At 43.9% G+C, this 16146-nt stretch overlaps 2 protein-coding genes across 7 annotated transcripts in view; one reads left to right on the forward strand and one right to left on the reverse strand.

The window, feature by feature from the left end:
- Nucleotides 1-13376, reverse strand: part of Rbm10 (RNA binding motif protein 10) — a 36243-nt gene extending 22867 nt beyond the window's left edge. For 3 of the 6 annotated variants that reach the window (XM_052732721.1, XM_052732637.1, XM_052732497.1), the window contains exon 1: nucleotides 11051-11177. In XM_052732721.1, the coding sequence (XP_052588681.1) occupies nucleotides 11051-11067 (17 nt within the window). In that variant the 5' untranslated portion in view covers nucleotides 11068-11177. Of the gene's footprint in view, nucleotides 1-11050; nucleotides 11193-13057 lie in introns of those variants that run through there. The other 3 variants (XM_052732880.1, XM_052732807.1, XM_052732558.1) reach the window with 3 other exon arrangements.
- A 312-nt stretch (nucleotides 13377-13688) lies between these two features.
- On the forward strand, nucleotides 13689-16027 carry Ndufb11 (NADH:ubiquinone oxidoreductase subunit B11). Its single transcript, XM_052733006.1, has 3 exons — nucleotides 13689-14104; nucleotides 15498-15628; nucleotides 15803-16027. The coding sequence occupies exons 1-3, from the start codon at nucleotides 13904-13906 to the stop codon at nucleotides 15924-15926; spliced, it is 456 nt and encodes a 151-aa protein (XP_052588966.1). The 5' UTR covers nucleotides 13689-13903; the 3' UTR covers nucleotides 15927-16027.
- Nucleotides 16028-16146: the final 119 nt, after the last annotated feature.

A 16146-nucleotide genomic window follows, 5' to 3' on the forward strand; every position in this document is an offset into this window, starting at 1 on the left:
GACAGAGCTTTTTGTTAATATAAAACTTTTTTGTGCTTTTGATAATTTCATACATGTATACAATGTATTTTGATCACACCCATCCTCCACTTTTCCCTAACTCCTCTCAGATCCACCTAACCCCTCCCAATTTCATGTCCTCTCTCTTTTTTCAATAGCCCACTGATTCCAATTTGTACTGCCTACATACTTATACGTGTGGGGCCATCCACTAGAGAGTGGTCAACCTATCAGAGGCCACCCTTTATAGAAAATCAACCCTCCCTTCCCAAGAAGCCATCAATTGCCAGTAGTTCTCAGCTAGCCACAACCCAGAACACTTTTTTTGTTTTTTTGAGACAGGTTTTCTCTGTGTAGCAACCCAGAACCTTTTTTTGGAGGGAAGGAGGGTTTTTTAAGATTAAAAATAAGTATATAAGTTTGAATACATATATCACCTGGATCACATGTAATATGAAATCTGAAACAGGATAAATGAGAAACAACACTTACTGTATATGAATGTTGGTGAAATAGTACAACCCAGAACATTTTTAACACAGAAGATTTAAAGAAGTTCAATGTTTGATAAAACCACACACACACACACACACACACACACACAGAGGGGAGATTTAGTATAAAAAGTTATGCTTCAAATTAAGAAGGCAATTGACAGCGCCCGATTGGACTAAGAGAGCCTTTGTCCAGTGACTGATGGAGGCAGATGCAGAGATCCACGGCCAGGCGCCAGGCTGAGCTCCGGGGATCCAATCGATGAGAGAGAGGAGGGATTCTGCAGGTGGGGGACGTCAAGATCATGATGGGAAGACGTGCAGAGATGACTGGCCACACTAGTGGAAGACCAAGAACTGTGGACTGGTGGCTATGGAGCCCCCATGGGACTGGACTAGGCCCTCTGGATATGAAAGGCGGTTGTTTGGCTCAAACTGTTTGGGGGGTACCCAGACGGGGAATTGGGATCCGTCCCTGGTGCATGGGCAGGCTTTTGGGAATCTGGTGCCTGTGGTGTGACGTCTTGTGCAGCCTTGGTGCAGTGGGGAGAGGCTTGGACCTGCCTAGGCTCAGTGTGCTGGGCTCTGCTGACTCCTCATGGGGGGACCTTGATTTGGGGGATGTGGGGTGGCTTGGGAGGGAGAGTTGGGGGATAGGAGGAGGGAGGAGGTGGGATCTGTGGGTAGTATGTAGAGTGAGTAGAGAATTTCTTAATAAAGAAAAATGAAAAAAAGGCAATTGACTAGTCAAAATATAATAGTATCTATCAATAAATAGTATCTAGTCAATAAATAATAATAGCTATCTGGTCTAAGGAACAGCAAGTTATAATCAATGGGTCAAATATGTAGACCAGGCTGGCCTTGAAGTCAAATAATAGCTATCTGGTCTAAGGAACAGCAAGTTATAATCAATGGGTCAAATATAATCAATGGGTCAAAAAAAGAGATCAAATTTAAAAATTAAAAAAAATTTTTTTAATTTTCTAAGACAGGGTCTCACGTAGCCCAGGATAGAATTGAACTTTTGATCCCCCTGCCTCAGTCTCCAAAGTGCTAGAATTAGAGGTATGTCCCACCTCTGAAGAGGCTGAAACAGAGGATTATGGGTTCGAGACCACCCTGGATTTTCACAGTAAGATTCTATCAAAAACAGGAAGCTGGGTGTGGTGAGGCATATCTTTTTTTTTTTTTTTTTTTTTTTCTTCGAGACAGGGTTTCTCTGTGTATCTTTGCGCCTTTCCTAGAACCTGGAAGTCACTCTGTAGCCCAGGCTGGCCTCGAACTCACAGAGATCCGCCTGGCTCTGCCTCCCAAGTGCTGGGATTAAAGGCGTATGCCACCACCGCCCCGCTAGGTGAGGCACATCTTTAATCCCAGCACTTGGGGAGCAGAGGCAGGCCAATCTCTGTTAAGTCTGAGTCCAGTCTGGTCTATATAAGAGACCAGGACAGCTAGAGTGCCAGGACAGCCAGAACTACATAGAGAGATCCTGTCTCAAAAAACAAACAAACAAACAAAAATAAACAAACAACAACAAAATCAAGTCTACCCCAGCAAGACCAAATCTTGAGGGCTTGGTGGTTAGGAGAACTTGCTGCCCTTGCAGAAGACCTAGGATTGATTCCCAGTATTATATGGAGGTTCACAACCATCTGTAACTCCAGTTCCAGGGGATCTGATGCCCACTTCTAGCCTCTGCAGGTACCAGGCACATACATGGTACACAGACATATATATACAGGTAAAACACTCCTATACCTTAATTGTTTTTTTAAAAAGAGATCAAATCCAGAAGTTTTAAAACAAAAAAAACAAAATGGCACAACAACAAACCCCATGAATCTATATGACTTTGTAAAAGTTAAAAATAGATAACTTGTAAAAAAAAATGAACTTGGAAGTGTGAGATGTATGAGTGTGGCAAAATGAGACTCTAGTTGATAGATAATTGAAAGAATTTACAGTGAATGCCTATGTGCTTGAAATTTCATAATAAAATATTAGAAAAACAAAGTATCAGCTGGGCATGATCCATGCCTATGGGGTGTGTGTGAGCACTCGAGGAAATAGCTCAGGTAGTAAAATGCTTGCTGAATAAGCATTCAGGACCTGTGTTTAATGTCTAACACCCACATAACAAGCCAAGTAGTAAAGGCGAGGAAGATACAGGAAGATCCCTAGATTTCACTGCCACCTGCTAGGCATAGTGGCAGAGGTTAAAGCCAGCCTGGTCTACATAGTGAGTTCCAAGACAGCCAGGGCTATGTAGAGGCCTTGTCTCAAACAAAACAAAACAAATCAAAAACAATGTAGGGCCAGAGAGATGGTGGCTTCGTGGGTAAGACACCTAACACCAAGCCTGATGACTTGAGTTTGATCTCCAGAACTTATATGGTATTTTCTCAATAGACTCCTTCCTGCAAGTTGTCCTCTGGACTGCCACCTGGGTGTCATGGTACATGTGGAAGCGCGCGCGCACGCGCACACACACACACACACACACACACACACACACACACACACACACCCCAAAAACAAGGTAGGTGGTTCCTGAGAACAATGCTCAAGATTGACCTCTGGCTTACACATACACACATATACACCTGCACATGACTGGACATGTACACACATAAATACGCACACACTCACCAAAGGTTGGGGCATAGCAAGTGGTAGAACTCTTGCCTAGCATACTCAAGGTTCTGGATTCTCTCCCTAGATTGCAAAAACAAACAAGGCCCAGATGCCTTTAAAGGTAAGTTCTACTAAGTTTCAAGGTAAGAATAGCTTTTTTTTTAAAGATAGGGTCTCACCATCTAACCCTGGCTGGCCTAGAACTTGCTATGTAGACCAGGCTGGCCTTGAAGTCACAGAGACCTGCCTGCCTCTACCTCAGAAGTGCTAAGATTAAAGGCATGCACTACTACAATAGTAACTCTCACACAAGTTTCTCCCAAAACAGCAAAGATTGCTTAATTTATACCATGAGGCTACCTTGTTTCCAATGCCAACACAACACAGATATAAATAACTAAACTAATACAATAGCTAACTAAACTTAGCAGTCTTAAAATAACACTGCTGGTGAGGAAGTGGATAACAGTGAGCCTTCATAGACTGTGGTTGGGAAAGTAAACTAGTCCATTTACTATGAATTCTGTATGGAGGCTCCTCAGAAACTAAAAACAGATCTCTCAAATGACCCAGCTTTATCACTGCTGTATATTTACCTGAAGGACTTCAAGCCAACAAATCAGAGACATTTATACACTAATGTTTATTGCAGATTATTCACAACAGCTAAGTTATGGAACCAACAACAAAGGAATGGGTAAGGAAATTGTGCTTTATACATATAATAACAATTTCTCCAGCCACAAAGAATGAAGTTAGGCCATTTTCAAGACTTGGGTGCAACTGAATAAAGCTGAAAAAATGAATTGAGCCAATCTCAGAATAACAGACATAATGTTTTCTCTATGGTCCCTATATTTTATATAGATACATAAAATCATGCACGTATTTAACACGAAAATAGAAGCAAAACTGTCTAAGAGAATAAAACAGACTAATATGAAAAATATGCCTGCATTAAAATGACCTTATGTGATAGTACTATGAACAATGACTACACATAATAATTTTCTAAAGAATGAAAAAACCTAGCAGGGCTTTTTAATTTAAAAATTTATTATTAATATATGTGTACATAATGTATGTGTGTAGGCACACAGGCCACAGCATGCATATAGAAGTCAGAGGACAACTTTGGTGAATTTGTTATCTCCTTCAGGATTTATATGGGTTCCAGGGAATTGAACTCAGGTCTCCAGGTCTGTGCAGCAAGTGCTTCACTTGCTGAAACATCTTGTTGGCACCCAAATCTAGCAGCTTTAAAAACATACACAAACCCAGCTAGGTATGATAACACACGCCTTTAATCTCAGCACTTGGGAGGCAGAGGTAAGTGGATCTCTGTGAATTCCAGGAGGGAGGAAGGGAGGGAGGGAGGGAGGGAGGGAGGAAGGGAGGGAGGGACTGACTTTGTCTCAAAAACAAAACAAAAACCACAAAATCAAAAACATAGAGGAAGGTGGGAGGTGGGGCTGGGTATGACATGGCTGTTGCATTTTTGAACTCACAGCAGCTGTGATCACCTAAGCAGGATTTCCTTATGATGGGGCCCATCACACTCTGTCTCAGAAGTGTGAGAGACTCATGGGTCCCCATACCCCCATGAAGGTTTATAGGCAGTTAAAAGTTGACGGAGTGAGAAACATGTTTTTCAGCGGTATAGTCACTGGTAAGGCACCAATGCTCCTGTTTAACAACCCTGATGAAAAGTACTGGGGATGGGGCACAAGATGGATTAGTGGGTAAAGGCACTTACTACCAAGGAAAGAACTGAGTCTCACAAGTTGTCCTCTGACTTATACCTACACACACACACACACACACACACACACACACACACACACACACACACACACGTCTTTCCTCAAAATAAATAAATATACTATTTTTTAAATATATGTGAAAATAGAAGAGGATAGTTGGGAAAAGGCAGGGGACTCATAGGAATAGGAGGGGACAACAGAGGAGTGAATATGACTGAAATATATTATGGAGACATATTAGCTCAATGCACTGCATGATTCTGCTTAGTTGGTTTTCTTGAGACAGATCTCACTACATAGCCCAAACTAGTCTCAAACTCAGGAGCCTCCTGCCTCAGTTTCCAGAGAGTGTGATAACAAGAGTTCTGACTTATTAAAAGCTACATTTTAAAAATTCCAGTGTGGGCTGGAGAGATGGCTCAGAGGTTAAGAGCACTGACTGCTCTTCCAGAGGTCCTGAGTTCAATTCCCAGCAACCACATGGTGGCTCACAACCACCTATAATGAGATCTGGTGCCCTCTTCTGACCTGCAGACATACATGCAAGCAGAACACTGTATACATAATAAATAAATCTTTTAAAAAAAATAAAAATTCCAGTGTGTGTGTCTATATATCACACTTTATTAGAGAAAATTTGACTGGGCATGGTGACACATGCCTTTAATCCCAACACTTAGGAAACATAGGCAAGTAGGTCTCTATGTATTCCAGGCCAGTCAAGGGCTACAATAGTGAGACCCTGTCTCAAAACAACAACAAAAAACAAATGAAGCTGGGCAGTGGTGGCACACGTCTTTAAGTCTAGCACTCAGGAGACAGAGGCAGGTGGATCTCTGTGAGTTCAAGGCCAGCCTGGTCTACAGAGCTAGTTCCAGGACAGTCAGGACTGTTACACAGAGAAACATTGTCTCAAAGACAAAACAAATCAACCCCCACCCAAATGAAAACAAGAGAGACATTTTGAACATATTCCTTTAAGACTAGGGATAGAGATCTGTTGCATCCGACACCTACTACTCTCATTTCTCTTCCCTCCTCTTCTTCTCCACTTCTATCCCTCCACTTGTGCTGGGGATGGAACCCAAGGCTTTGCACATGCTAAGCATACATTCTACCTGAGTTAGACCCACAGTCAGCCCTCAATATTCTGGAGTATTTTTGTGCTGTTTTATAGAAGGCAGTGTCTCCAGCAGGCTTGGAACTCACTAAGTAGTAACTTGAATTCCTAATCATCCTGCTTCCATCTCCTGAGGGCTAGTATTACAGGCTGTGAGCTACCACATCCAAGCTGACCCCCAAATAAATACACATACATATACACACACACACACAAAACTTTTTTTTTTTTTTGGTGTTTTGAAACAGAGTTTCTCTGTATAGCCCTGGCTGTCTTGGCACTTGCTTTGTAAACCAGGCTGGCCTCGAACTCACAGAGATCTGCCTGCCTCTACCTCCCAAATTCTGGGATTAAACACGTTCACCATTACCACTGGGCTGAATATTCTTAATTATAAAAATCCGTATGTGAGCCAGGCATGGTGACGCACACCTTTAATCCCAAACTCTGTGAGTTTGAGGCCAGCCTGGTCTACAAAAAGAGTTTTAGAACAGTCAAGGCTATTACACAGAGAAACTCTGTCTCAGAAAAAAAATCCCATGTGTGTGTGGTTGGAGAGATGGCTCTGTCCGTAGAAGCTCTACTTCTAAAGCATAAGAACCTGAGTTCAGATTCCCAGAACTCAGATAAAAAGCCAGATGTAGTAGCATGTGCTTGTAATCCAGTGATGACAAGCTGGGAGGAGATAGGTGGATCCTTGGAGCTCAATGGCTGGCTAGCTAGTCTAGCCTAGCTTACTTGGTGAAGTTCCAGGTCAATGAGAGACTCCACCTCAAACAAAAGGTGGAAGGTACTCAAAATGTGGTACTCAAGGCTGTCCTACACATATATACACACACGTTGACATGGGCACATACATATACACTAACAGACACACACACACACACACACACACACACACACACACACACACACACACACACACATATATACATATAAATAAAATAAAATAATTGAGGTTGGAGAGATGGCTCAGAGATAAAGAGCACTTACTGGACATGGATGCTGGGAACTGAACTCTTGTCCTTTGAAAGAATGGCAAGTGCTCTTAAAAGCTAAACCACCTCTCCAGTTTCCTAGGGATTGCACTTTAATGGAGTAAGATATTACTTAAGCAAACAGGTAGATTTTTTTTATGCCATTTAAAAGTATGCTTCATTGGGGCTGGAAAGATAGCTCAGCAGTTAAGAGTACTGACTGCTCTTCCAGAGCGTTCAATTTCCAGCACCAACACGGCAACTCACACCTGTCTGTAACTCCAGTTTCAAGAGACCTGACACCCTCACTCACTCACACATACATACATCATACAGGCAAAATACCAATGCACATAAATAAATTAAAAAAAATTCAGAGAAGGTATCCCTCATTATATTATCTTGGAAAAGACGGCTACTTACAAAGATGACACTTTCCCCCACAAATTTGATGTACTCTCAATTAAAAGTCCTGTTTTATATATATGGAATGTTGGGGATGGAACCTAGGGCCTCACACATGCTAAGCAATGCTCTTTGATTAGTTTTTTTATGGAATAAAATGTCACACATGGTTAAATCAACTTTAAGAAATAAGAGCAAAGAGGGAGCTATTAAGAAACTGTATAAACCCATAGTAATGAAAACAGTAAGGTTATGGTATAAGAATAAGCAAAGAGATAAATGGAACAACTTAGATCACTCAAGATGGAGAGAACTTGAGCAAAAATGAACTACTTAGGAGGTGGTACTCAGCAAACTGTTCACTACATGAATGAAAACAAAACTAAAATCTATCTTATATTCAAAACTGGATTCTAAATGAACTAAAGATGTGAATGCAAAAGTTAAGACTATATGGTGAAACTCTTTGTGATCTGAGATAGGAAAAGAAAAGATTCTGAAAACACAAATATGGCAAGATCTGGATGGGGTGGCACATGTCTCTAATCTTAGCACTTGGGAGGTGGCTTTCAGTGAGTTTGAGGCCAGCTGGGTCTATGTAACAAGTTCCCGGACAGTGAGAGCTTCATAGTAAGACCCTGTTTCAAAAGGGGGGGGGGGGGGCAACAAAGTAAGGATTTGTTAGGAACAGGTAGTCAGGAGGTTGAGGTAGGAAGATTACCACAAGTCTCAGGTCAGTCTGAGCTATATGGTGGGTTCCAGGCCAGCATGGATTTTAGTGTGAGATCCTGTCTCAACAACAACAAACAGAACAGGGCTGGAGAGATGGCTCAGAGGTTAAGAACACTGGCTGTTCTTCCAGAGGTCCTGAGTTCAATTCCCAGCAACCACATGGTGGCTCATCTATAATGAAATCTGGTGCCTTCTTCTGACCTACAGGTATACATGCAGGCAGAATACTGTATACATAATAGATAAATAAATCTTTAAAATTGGCAAAACAACAACAAAAAGAACAGTAACTATTTTTGGCAGGCACACAGTATTAAGTAAAATGTAACACGCACATCTCATGGTGCAGCAATTAGAGACAAAATATTAATATACAAATGGCAATAGAGACAGCTAAAATACACAGTCCTGAGTATTATGGAAGTTCAGGAAACAGAAGACTGTAGCACTATGCTGTTTATGAGAACTGAAAACTGACACTTGAGACAATACTACCTACTTTAGAAGGATACATATTAAGCACAACAGAGCTGCTGCCTACAGAGGTGGGAATTGGGAATAAAATGAAAAAACTAAACACAGTAAGAGGAGGCCTTGTGATGACCGATCTATGATAAAACCTGTTTAGAACTGGAAAGTGTGATTAACTCAAACCTCTGCATTTTGGATTCTCTAAAAACCAGAAGAAAACCAGTGGTTTCACTTGGCAACAAAGTCCAAGGAGAGTATAGCTACCTGAAGCTCAGTCACACAGCACTTGTAGTGATTATGGTCTACAATCAAATTAATCTTCCCCTAAGGGAGTACTGTATTGAAATTAACATTTCACACATGCTAAGTAAGAGTTCTACCATTGAGTATATTTCTAGCCACCAAATGCCTTGCAAAACACAGTTTTAAAAGGAGGTCAATGCCAGGCATGGTGGCACATGCTAGTCCCAATACCTGGGAGGCTTAGGGGTGGTGGTGGTGGTGTTTGCAATGAGTTCCAGGCAGATATAAACTACATGGTGAAACCCCATCTCAAAAATAAATAAATATGGCCTGGAGAGATGGCTCAGTAGTTAAGAGCACTTGATTGCTCTTCTACAGAATTCAGGTTTGATTTCCAGCACCTACATGGTTAGCTCACTCACAACAGTCTGTAACTCCAGTTCCAGGGGATCCAATGCCCTCTCTGGAATCACCAGGGAACACATGTGGTGCAAAGACACACGCAAGTAAAACATTCATACACATAAAACAAACAAACAAACAAACAAACAAATGAATAAAATAGCATTTATAAGCTGGATCTGGTGGTATAGGCCAGGTAAACCTAGATATTCAACGAGACTGAGGCAGGACAGTTGCAAGGTCATGCCTGCAAATCTGGTCTGGGCTACAGATTGAGTACAAGTCCAAGCTGGGCAATTTAGAGTCTATCTCAGAATAAAATGTAAAGGGCTGAGTATATAAAATAGCTCATTGGTACAGCACTTGCTGAATTGTGCAACCTAGGTCCAATTTCCTGTACCCCACTCCACAAAAAGACATTTCAAAACCGCTTTCTCTCCAATGTTTCATAAATTTATTATTTTTTCAAGTCAAGGTCTCATGTAGCACAAGTTGGCTTTGAACTCCTGATCCTCCTGCCTCCTCCTCCTAAGTGTTAGGATTACAGGTACACACTACCATGTCCAGCAAATTTATTAAGAACAGACTTTCTTTTTTTTTCTTTTTTGGTTTTTCGAGACAGGGTTTCTCTGTGTAGTTTTGGTGCCTGTCCTAGATCTCGCTCTGTAGATCATGCTAGCCTCGAACTCACAGAGATTCCTCTGGTTCTGCCTCCCGAGTGCTAGGATTAAAGGCATGCGCCACCACCACCCGGCCAAGAACAGACTTTCTTAATCTTAAATTCGGTTTGCCTTCCTGGGCTCTTTTATAATATGGTGGATAGGTCACTTGCTTCAGAATCACCCGGGGCAGTAATCTACCAGGATGCCAAAGGATCTTGTACTTATACCCAAAATCTTTAAATTTTACCAAGTGTTCTAAATGTTTGTTTGGTATCAGAGTTGAAAAGCAAAACAAAACTATATAAGCCCAGTGAGATGTCACATCCCCAGCTATTCAGGAAGATGAACTGGGAGGATCACTTGTACCCAGGATTTTGAGACCAGCTTAGACAACAGAGCAAGACCCATCTCAAATAAAAAACAAAGCACCCTGTATGAATTGGATAAGCTGTCACCCCAGCTCTCTTAGGAAGCTAAAGTAACAGGATCACAAGTTGGCCAGTACGGACTATAAAGGGAAACTCTGTCTCAAGACAAAGCAAAACCCACTCTCACAGGCCTGGAAGATGCCTCTATCAGTAAACTGCTGTGGTTTAAGTTTGAGGGCCTGAGCTCCATTCCCTGTCACCCATATAAAAACACCAAGTGTGGCAAATGCCTGTAATCCCAGTGCTGAGAAGGTAGAGAAAGGAGGCTCCCTCAGGCTTGCTGGCCAGCCAACATAGCTAAATCTGTGAGCTCTAGGTTCAATGAAAGACTCGTCCTCAAAAAATAAGAGGGAAAGCAATTGAGGTAGATACCTGGCATCACTCTCTGGCCTCCACACCCATACTAACAAGAAACCTACCCTCACATCCAGCCATGGTACTCATCAGGCTGTTTGGCAATCACCTGTAAACTATGTGGTCTTCCTTGTAAGACCATACATAACAAGACATAAGGAGACCTACAATCATTATGTCTCATTCATCTTTGCATTCTCAGAGAATAGATACACATAATGCTGAAAAGAAACCACTCCTTTGCTGTGTTGTTTCTTCTGCCTAGAAGTAAGTGCCTCTCAGCATCTTCCTGGATCACTGCTCATATGGGGGTATGCCTATAGTGCTTGAGAGCCAAGGGAGTGGATAAGTGGATAACTCACCGTCTTTCATACTCCATGTCCTGATAGGATTTTCGGGAGCTGCTGGGGCCCCGCCTCAGTTGCTGGCTCCGTTTCACTTCCCAGCCACCCCCGCTGCTGCCACCATGATCTGCCAGCCTGGGTGATGCCTCCTGCAGAGACTCTGCAGAGAATGGAAGGAAGAAAGGGGTCAAGACAGTTGGTGCAGAGAGGGCCTCCTTCAGAGACTGTCATTGTCAAGGCTCTCTACTGTCCTATAGCCTAAGGACATTGTTTTCTACTTCCTTGTGCTCCTGTGAATCAGTACAGGAAGACAGCCCCATTTGGCTCTCTCCTTCCTTTCCCCATAAGCATGAGGCCAGATTCCACTGCCCTAGAAAACAGTAATGCCCTTATCAAACAAAGAGCATCTTACAGAGATTTGGTGGGACCACTGGCTATGTGATCAAGGCTTTGCATGTGCTGAATGATTTGCCTGGATTAGGCATATTAGTCACAGAAATAAAACCACAATAGTTGGATGGGGATATAGTTATGGGGCAGAACACTTTAACCAGCATGTTCAGGGCTCTTGGGTCCCCAGCATCACTAAAACAACTAGCAAAACACCAAAAGACAAAAGAGTAAAAAAAGACTTCACAACAATGGGAATCCCAAGCTCCTTCCCATGGGTTAAGGTATCATTTCATCCTCTCAACAAGATGCCAGCTATACCCTGACAAGGCAGTCAGAAACCTTGAAAGGCTTTTGGAGGGAGGGAGGGGTGAAAGGAGGGAGGGTGTGTGTGTGTGTGGGGGGGGGGCTAACTTGGCAACAAGACAGCTGCCACCTCCCTAGGCTCCTGGCCAACACAGCCCTGGTCTTCGCACAGCAAGTGGCTCAGCCGTGATGTACAGCCAGGTCCCCAGGTGGATCTCTCCCCAAGGATCATAGGCTAAGCTTTCCAGAGGCAAAAGGGGCCTCTTTCTGAAGTGGTTCCAAGACATTTTGTTCTACTGAGTTGAAGGGAGCAGTCACTTCATCCAACTTTTGGAGCTGTCATGAGAACTACAAGTTCTGAGAGTGATACGACCCAACCAGGGATCAGAAACAATCCCTGAATCTTCAGCTACCACCCACTGTACAGAAATCAAGTAAATAAAGCAAGGTAGTTACAGTACCTGCCCAATACTAGGTTGCCACCACACCTTTCCACCAAGTACACACGTGCCTATTTTCTCTTCCACCTCAAACCACGGGGAACCAGTTAACTGCTCCCAGATGGGGAAAAGAATCAACCAGGAACCCTAGTGGCTGAGAACCTGATGCAAACCCCTCAATGGCAAAGGATGAGTCAAACATTGTCATACACACACAGCAGAGACAAGAATCAAAAAGTTTCAGGCGAGCCCCCAAATAACCAAGAGCCAAGATCACAAAAGGAAACCCACAAGAGACATAATCAAACGATTCCCATTTTAATACTTGAACGTCAGTGTCAGATACAACTCCCAAAAGAAGAAAAGTCACATATATAGTCTCTGTCCACTTCACCCTCCCCAGCATTCACTAAATAGGTTGGGGTTGGCCAGTAACAGCTTCCTGACAGATAAGGACCGAGGTCAGATATATACCCCAAGGATTAAAAACCACAGTCACTTTCTCTCTTCGAGCTCGCCACCCCCATCCCCGCCACATAAATGAATAGAGGCCGCAGCCAGAGTATTTCCGTGTGGGTAATTAACACAGGGCAGCCAGCACACTCCGATCTAAGAATACCCCCTCAAAGTCGCAGGCAAGCACGTTCCAAAAGATAAAAGTTCGGTGGAGCAAACACAGTTAAGTCACAGTACCCCACTCCCATCTGTCCGCCCCTTCCCCCACCCTCGTGCACCCATCCCGTGTCCCAAACGCGCACGCGCTTTTGCTTTCATAAGAAAAAGCCGGGGCGGGGTGGGGGGGGGACACCCCCTCTCAGGTGCATCCCTTGGCTCTGTGTAAACCCCGAGTGTGCAGTCCGTCCCCGCGCCTCTTCTATGCGAACCGCACCCCCACCACCGCGCGCACGTCCCGCTCCCTTACCTCGGCCCCTACCACCCTCAACGGCGCTCACCTTCTCGGCCCGGGCTGTCAAGGGAGGGCTCCCAGGCATCACCTCCACCAGCCGCCACCTCCTCCAGAACTGCTAGTTCAACGGGAGCCGACGCCTGCAACAACCAAGTCCAAGGCTAGGAGCAAAAGAGAGGAAAGGGGGAGGGGAGACGCGCCCGACGCGCTGCCCTCCCAAGGAAACTCAGTGCCGCCTCCTCCTAGCCGGCCACAGTCACCAACACAAAATGGCGACGAGGAGAAGGGAGCCGGCGCTCCGACCACCATCCACCTACTAAGGGAGCGCGCTCTGGCCGGCCTTGACGATTGGTTGCTGTCCGCCACCGGCTGGCCCTGGCTTTCTCTGATTGGCAAGCATATGCTACCACCCCATTCCCCGTGAGAACGCCCCGGGAGTCCAGAAAAAGAGTAGCTATTGGCTACCCCTATGAGGCCCGCTTTTTAGAGCTTGCTTTCCTTTGAAGTTGAAAGACAAGCAGAAGCTCCACCTCTTTCCTCACAAGGCCGTCTAGATGTCACCGCTTTCTTCTTACGAAGAAAATAAACAGACGTCTCAAGACCAAATTTCTCCTAGCCTGACAGAAAGGATAAAGTTGATTTGGTGGTGATACGAGATGGGAAGTAAAACAGAGTCCACACCTCGCTATGCTCGAAAACAAACTTAGATCAAGGATCTATTTAGCGAGGTGAGGGCGGAGCGACAAAAATCGCGCTGGGCTCAACCGCAGCTGCGCACATCGCATTTCCGTGTCTCCCCCCCTCCCCGACCCAGCAGCACAAGCTGTCATGGCGGCCCGGCTGTTAAGTTTGTATGCTCGCCGCCTTTCCGCAGCAGCGGTGATACGAGGGCTTCCTGCTGCCCGCGTTCGCTGGGAATCCTCCAGGGCTGTAATCTCGCCATCTGCTGTGGAGAGAAAGCGGCAACGAGAACCGACCATGCTCTGGCAGGAAGACCCAGAACCCGAGGACGAAAACCTCTACGCGAAGGTGAGAGGGAAGGGGAAAACGGGATGCCGCAGGGGCCAATCTGGGACCTGCGGACCGGTGTCAGAAGAGAATGTTCTCCGGCTTGAGGCTTGCGCCCTGGACAAGATCTTCAAAGATTAGGAATTTTGGCTTGTTTTCCTCTTTTTTTTTTTTTTTTTTTTTTTGATATCTTCAGTCTAGTACTCGAAGCGGGATTTGCTTTATTTGTAGACAGAAATCACACTTAAAGTGGGCAGCGCCCAAAGTGCGTTAGAAACATAATCACTGTAATACTAAATTCTGAGATGGCACGTGCTCAGGGCCAGTCTGTGCCAGACACTTTGTATCTATTAACTCATCTAAGTTCTGAAACAGTGTGATTTTGAAGTAGACACTACTACTGTTACCACTTTGCAGATGAGGATACTAAAATAGATAAATTGCTTACTCAAAATCACATTAACTTGAGTAGGTAGTGGAAATGATATTTGAATTTAGGACTAACTGGATTCCTGTGCTTTATGAATAATTGAGACTCTGGAGTCAGACACCCTGGGTTGGAAATTATTCACTTGATGACCTTGGGCAAGTAGTTTGTAGTCTCTTTGTTCCTTAGTTGCTTTGTAAACTGGGAAAAGCAATAGGACAGCTAAAAAATAGACCTGCTTCATATGATTAAATGAGTCAGAATGGTCACAACAGCTCCTGCCAATTCAGAAGTACTCAGAATTAGAAGATGTTTATTATTGCCATTTCCACCTTACTGGGATATGTGAAGTTTGTATTTTTGAAAAGGCATAGCATATAAGTACTTCATCAACACTAACCTCTGGTTGAGGGGCTTAAATATATAGGGTGCTATAGGATAAGTGGACCCATAGGAAATTACCAATATTCAGCCATCTTTAAACATTTATTTATTTATTTATTTATTTATTTATTTATTTATTTATTTATTTATTTATTTTCAGAGCTGAGGACCAAACCCAGGGCCTTGTACTTGCTAGGCAAGCGCTCTACCACTGAGCTAAATCCCCAACCCCATTTTTAAACTTTTATAAATAGCACTTCCCAAGGGTACAATTTAACAGACAGGGTGATTAGGTAATGTTTCCCAAACAAGTAGGTGAGGCCAATTACTCATTTGGAAATAAAGTCAAAAACCTTGGATGAGGTGATGGTGATGGATCCCGCTCTGATTAGATTTGGAGGAAGGGCTTTCTAGGTAGTGGGAGCAGCAAATACCAAAGCCCTTTGGTGGGAAGGAACTTCACATACTCTAAAGAATAGGAAAAGGATTTTAGTGAGGAGTAAGAAATTGGTCTGAGGGCAGATTAGAGACCAGATCATATGGTGCCAGCATATATGTTTATGAAGCAGCAGGAAGCCCTTATTGACCTCTCCTTTTCCTCAGAACCCAGACTTTCATGGTTATGACCAGGACCCTGTGGTGGATGTCTGGAATATGCGAGCTGTCTTCTTCTTTGGTTTTTCCATCGCCTTGGTCTTTGGTACCACATTTGTGGCATATCTGCCTGACTACAGGTATAGGGGTATTCCAAGAGAGTAGAGTGGGTAGAGGCAGAGACAAGGGTAAAGGTTGAAGGAGTCTCTGGCCAGAATCCTTACCCTGCACTGGTGGGGAATGGGGTGCTGAGGTGGGGAACTAGTGTCTAGTGAGGCTCTCTCATATCACACCACACCTGTTACTGCTTCTAGGATGCAAGAGTGGGCCCGCCGGGAAGCTGAGAGACTTGTGAAATATCGAGAAGCCAACGGCCTCCCCATCATGGAATCCAACTGTTTTGATCCCAGCAAGATCCAGTTACCAGAAGATGACTGATGAATTGCTAAGCGGGGCTTAAGAAGCATTATTTTGTCCACCCTCTGCCTGTTATTATTCTGGTTTCTCAGAGCACCTTATTAAAGGGATTGAAAGAATGACTGGTTACTGTTTTTTTTTGTTATGGAAGAGGATCTATGAGAGAGTGTGTGACAAGCCTTACAAAGGCAATTGCTGCCTTTCTTGGTTGTCTAGAGCTGTGCAAGGTTTGGTGACTTAG

Source organism: Peromyscus californicus, unplaced genomic scaffold (assembly GCF_007827085.1).
Source record: "Peromyscus californicus insignis strain IS unplaced genomic scaffold, ASM782708v3 Scaffold_10__1_contigs__length_136768540, whole genome shotgun sequence".
NCBI lineage: Eukaryota > Metazoa > Chordata > Mammalia > Rodentia > Cricetidae > Peromyscus > Peromyscus californicus.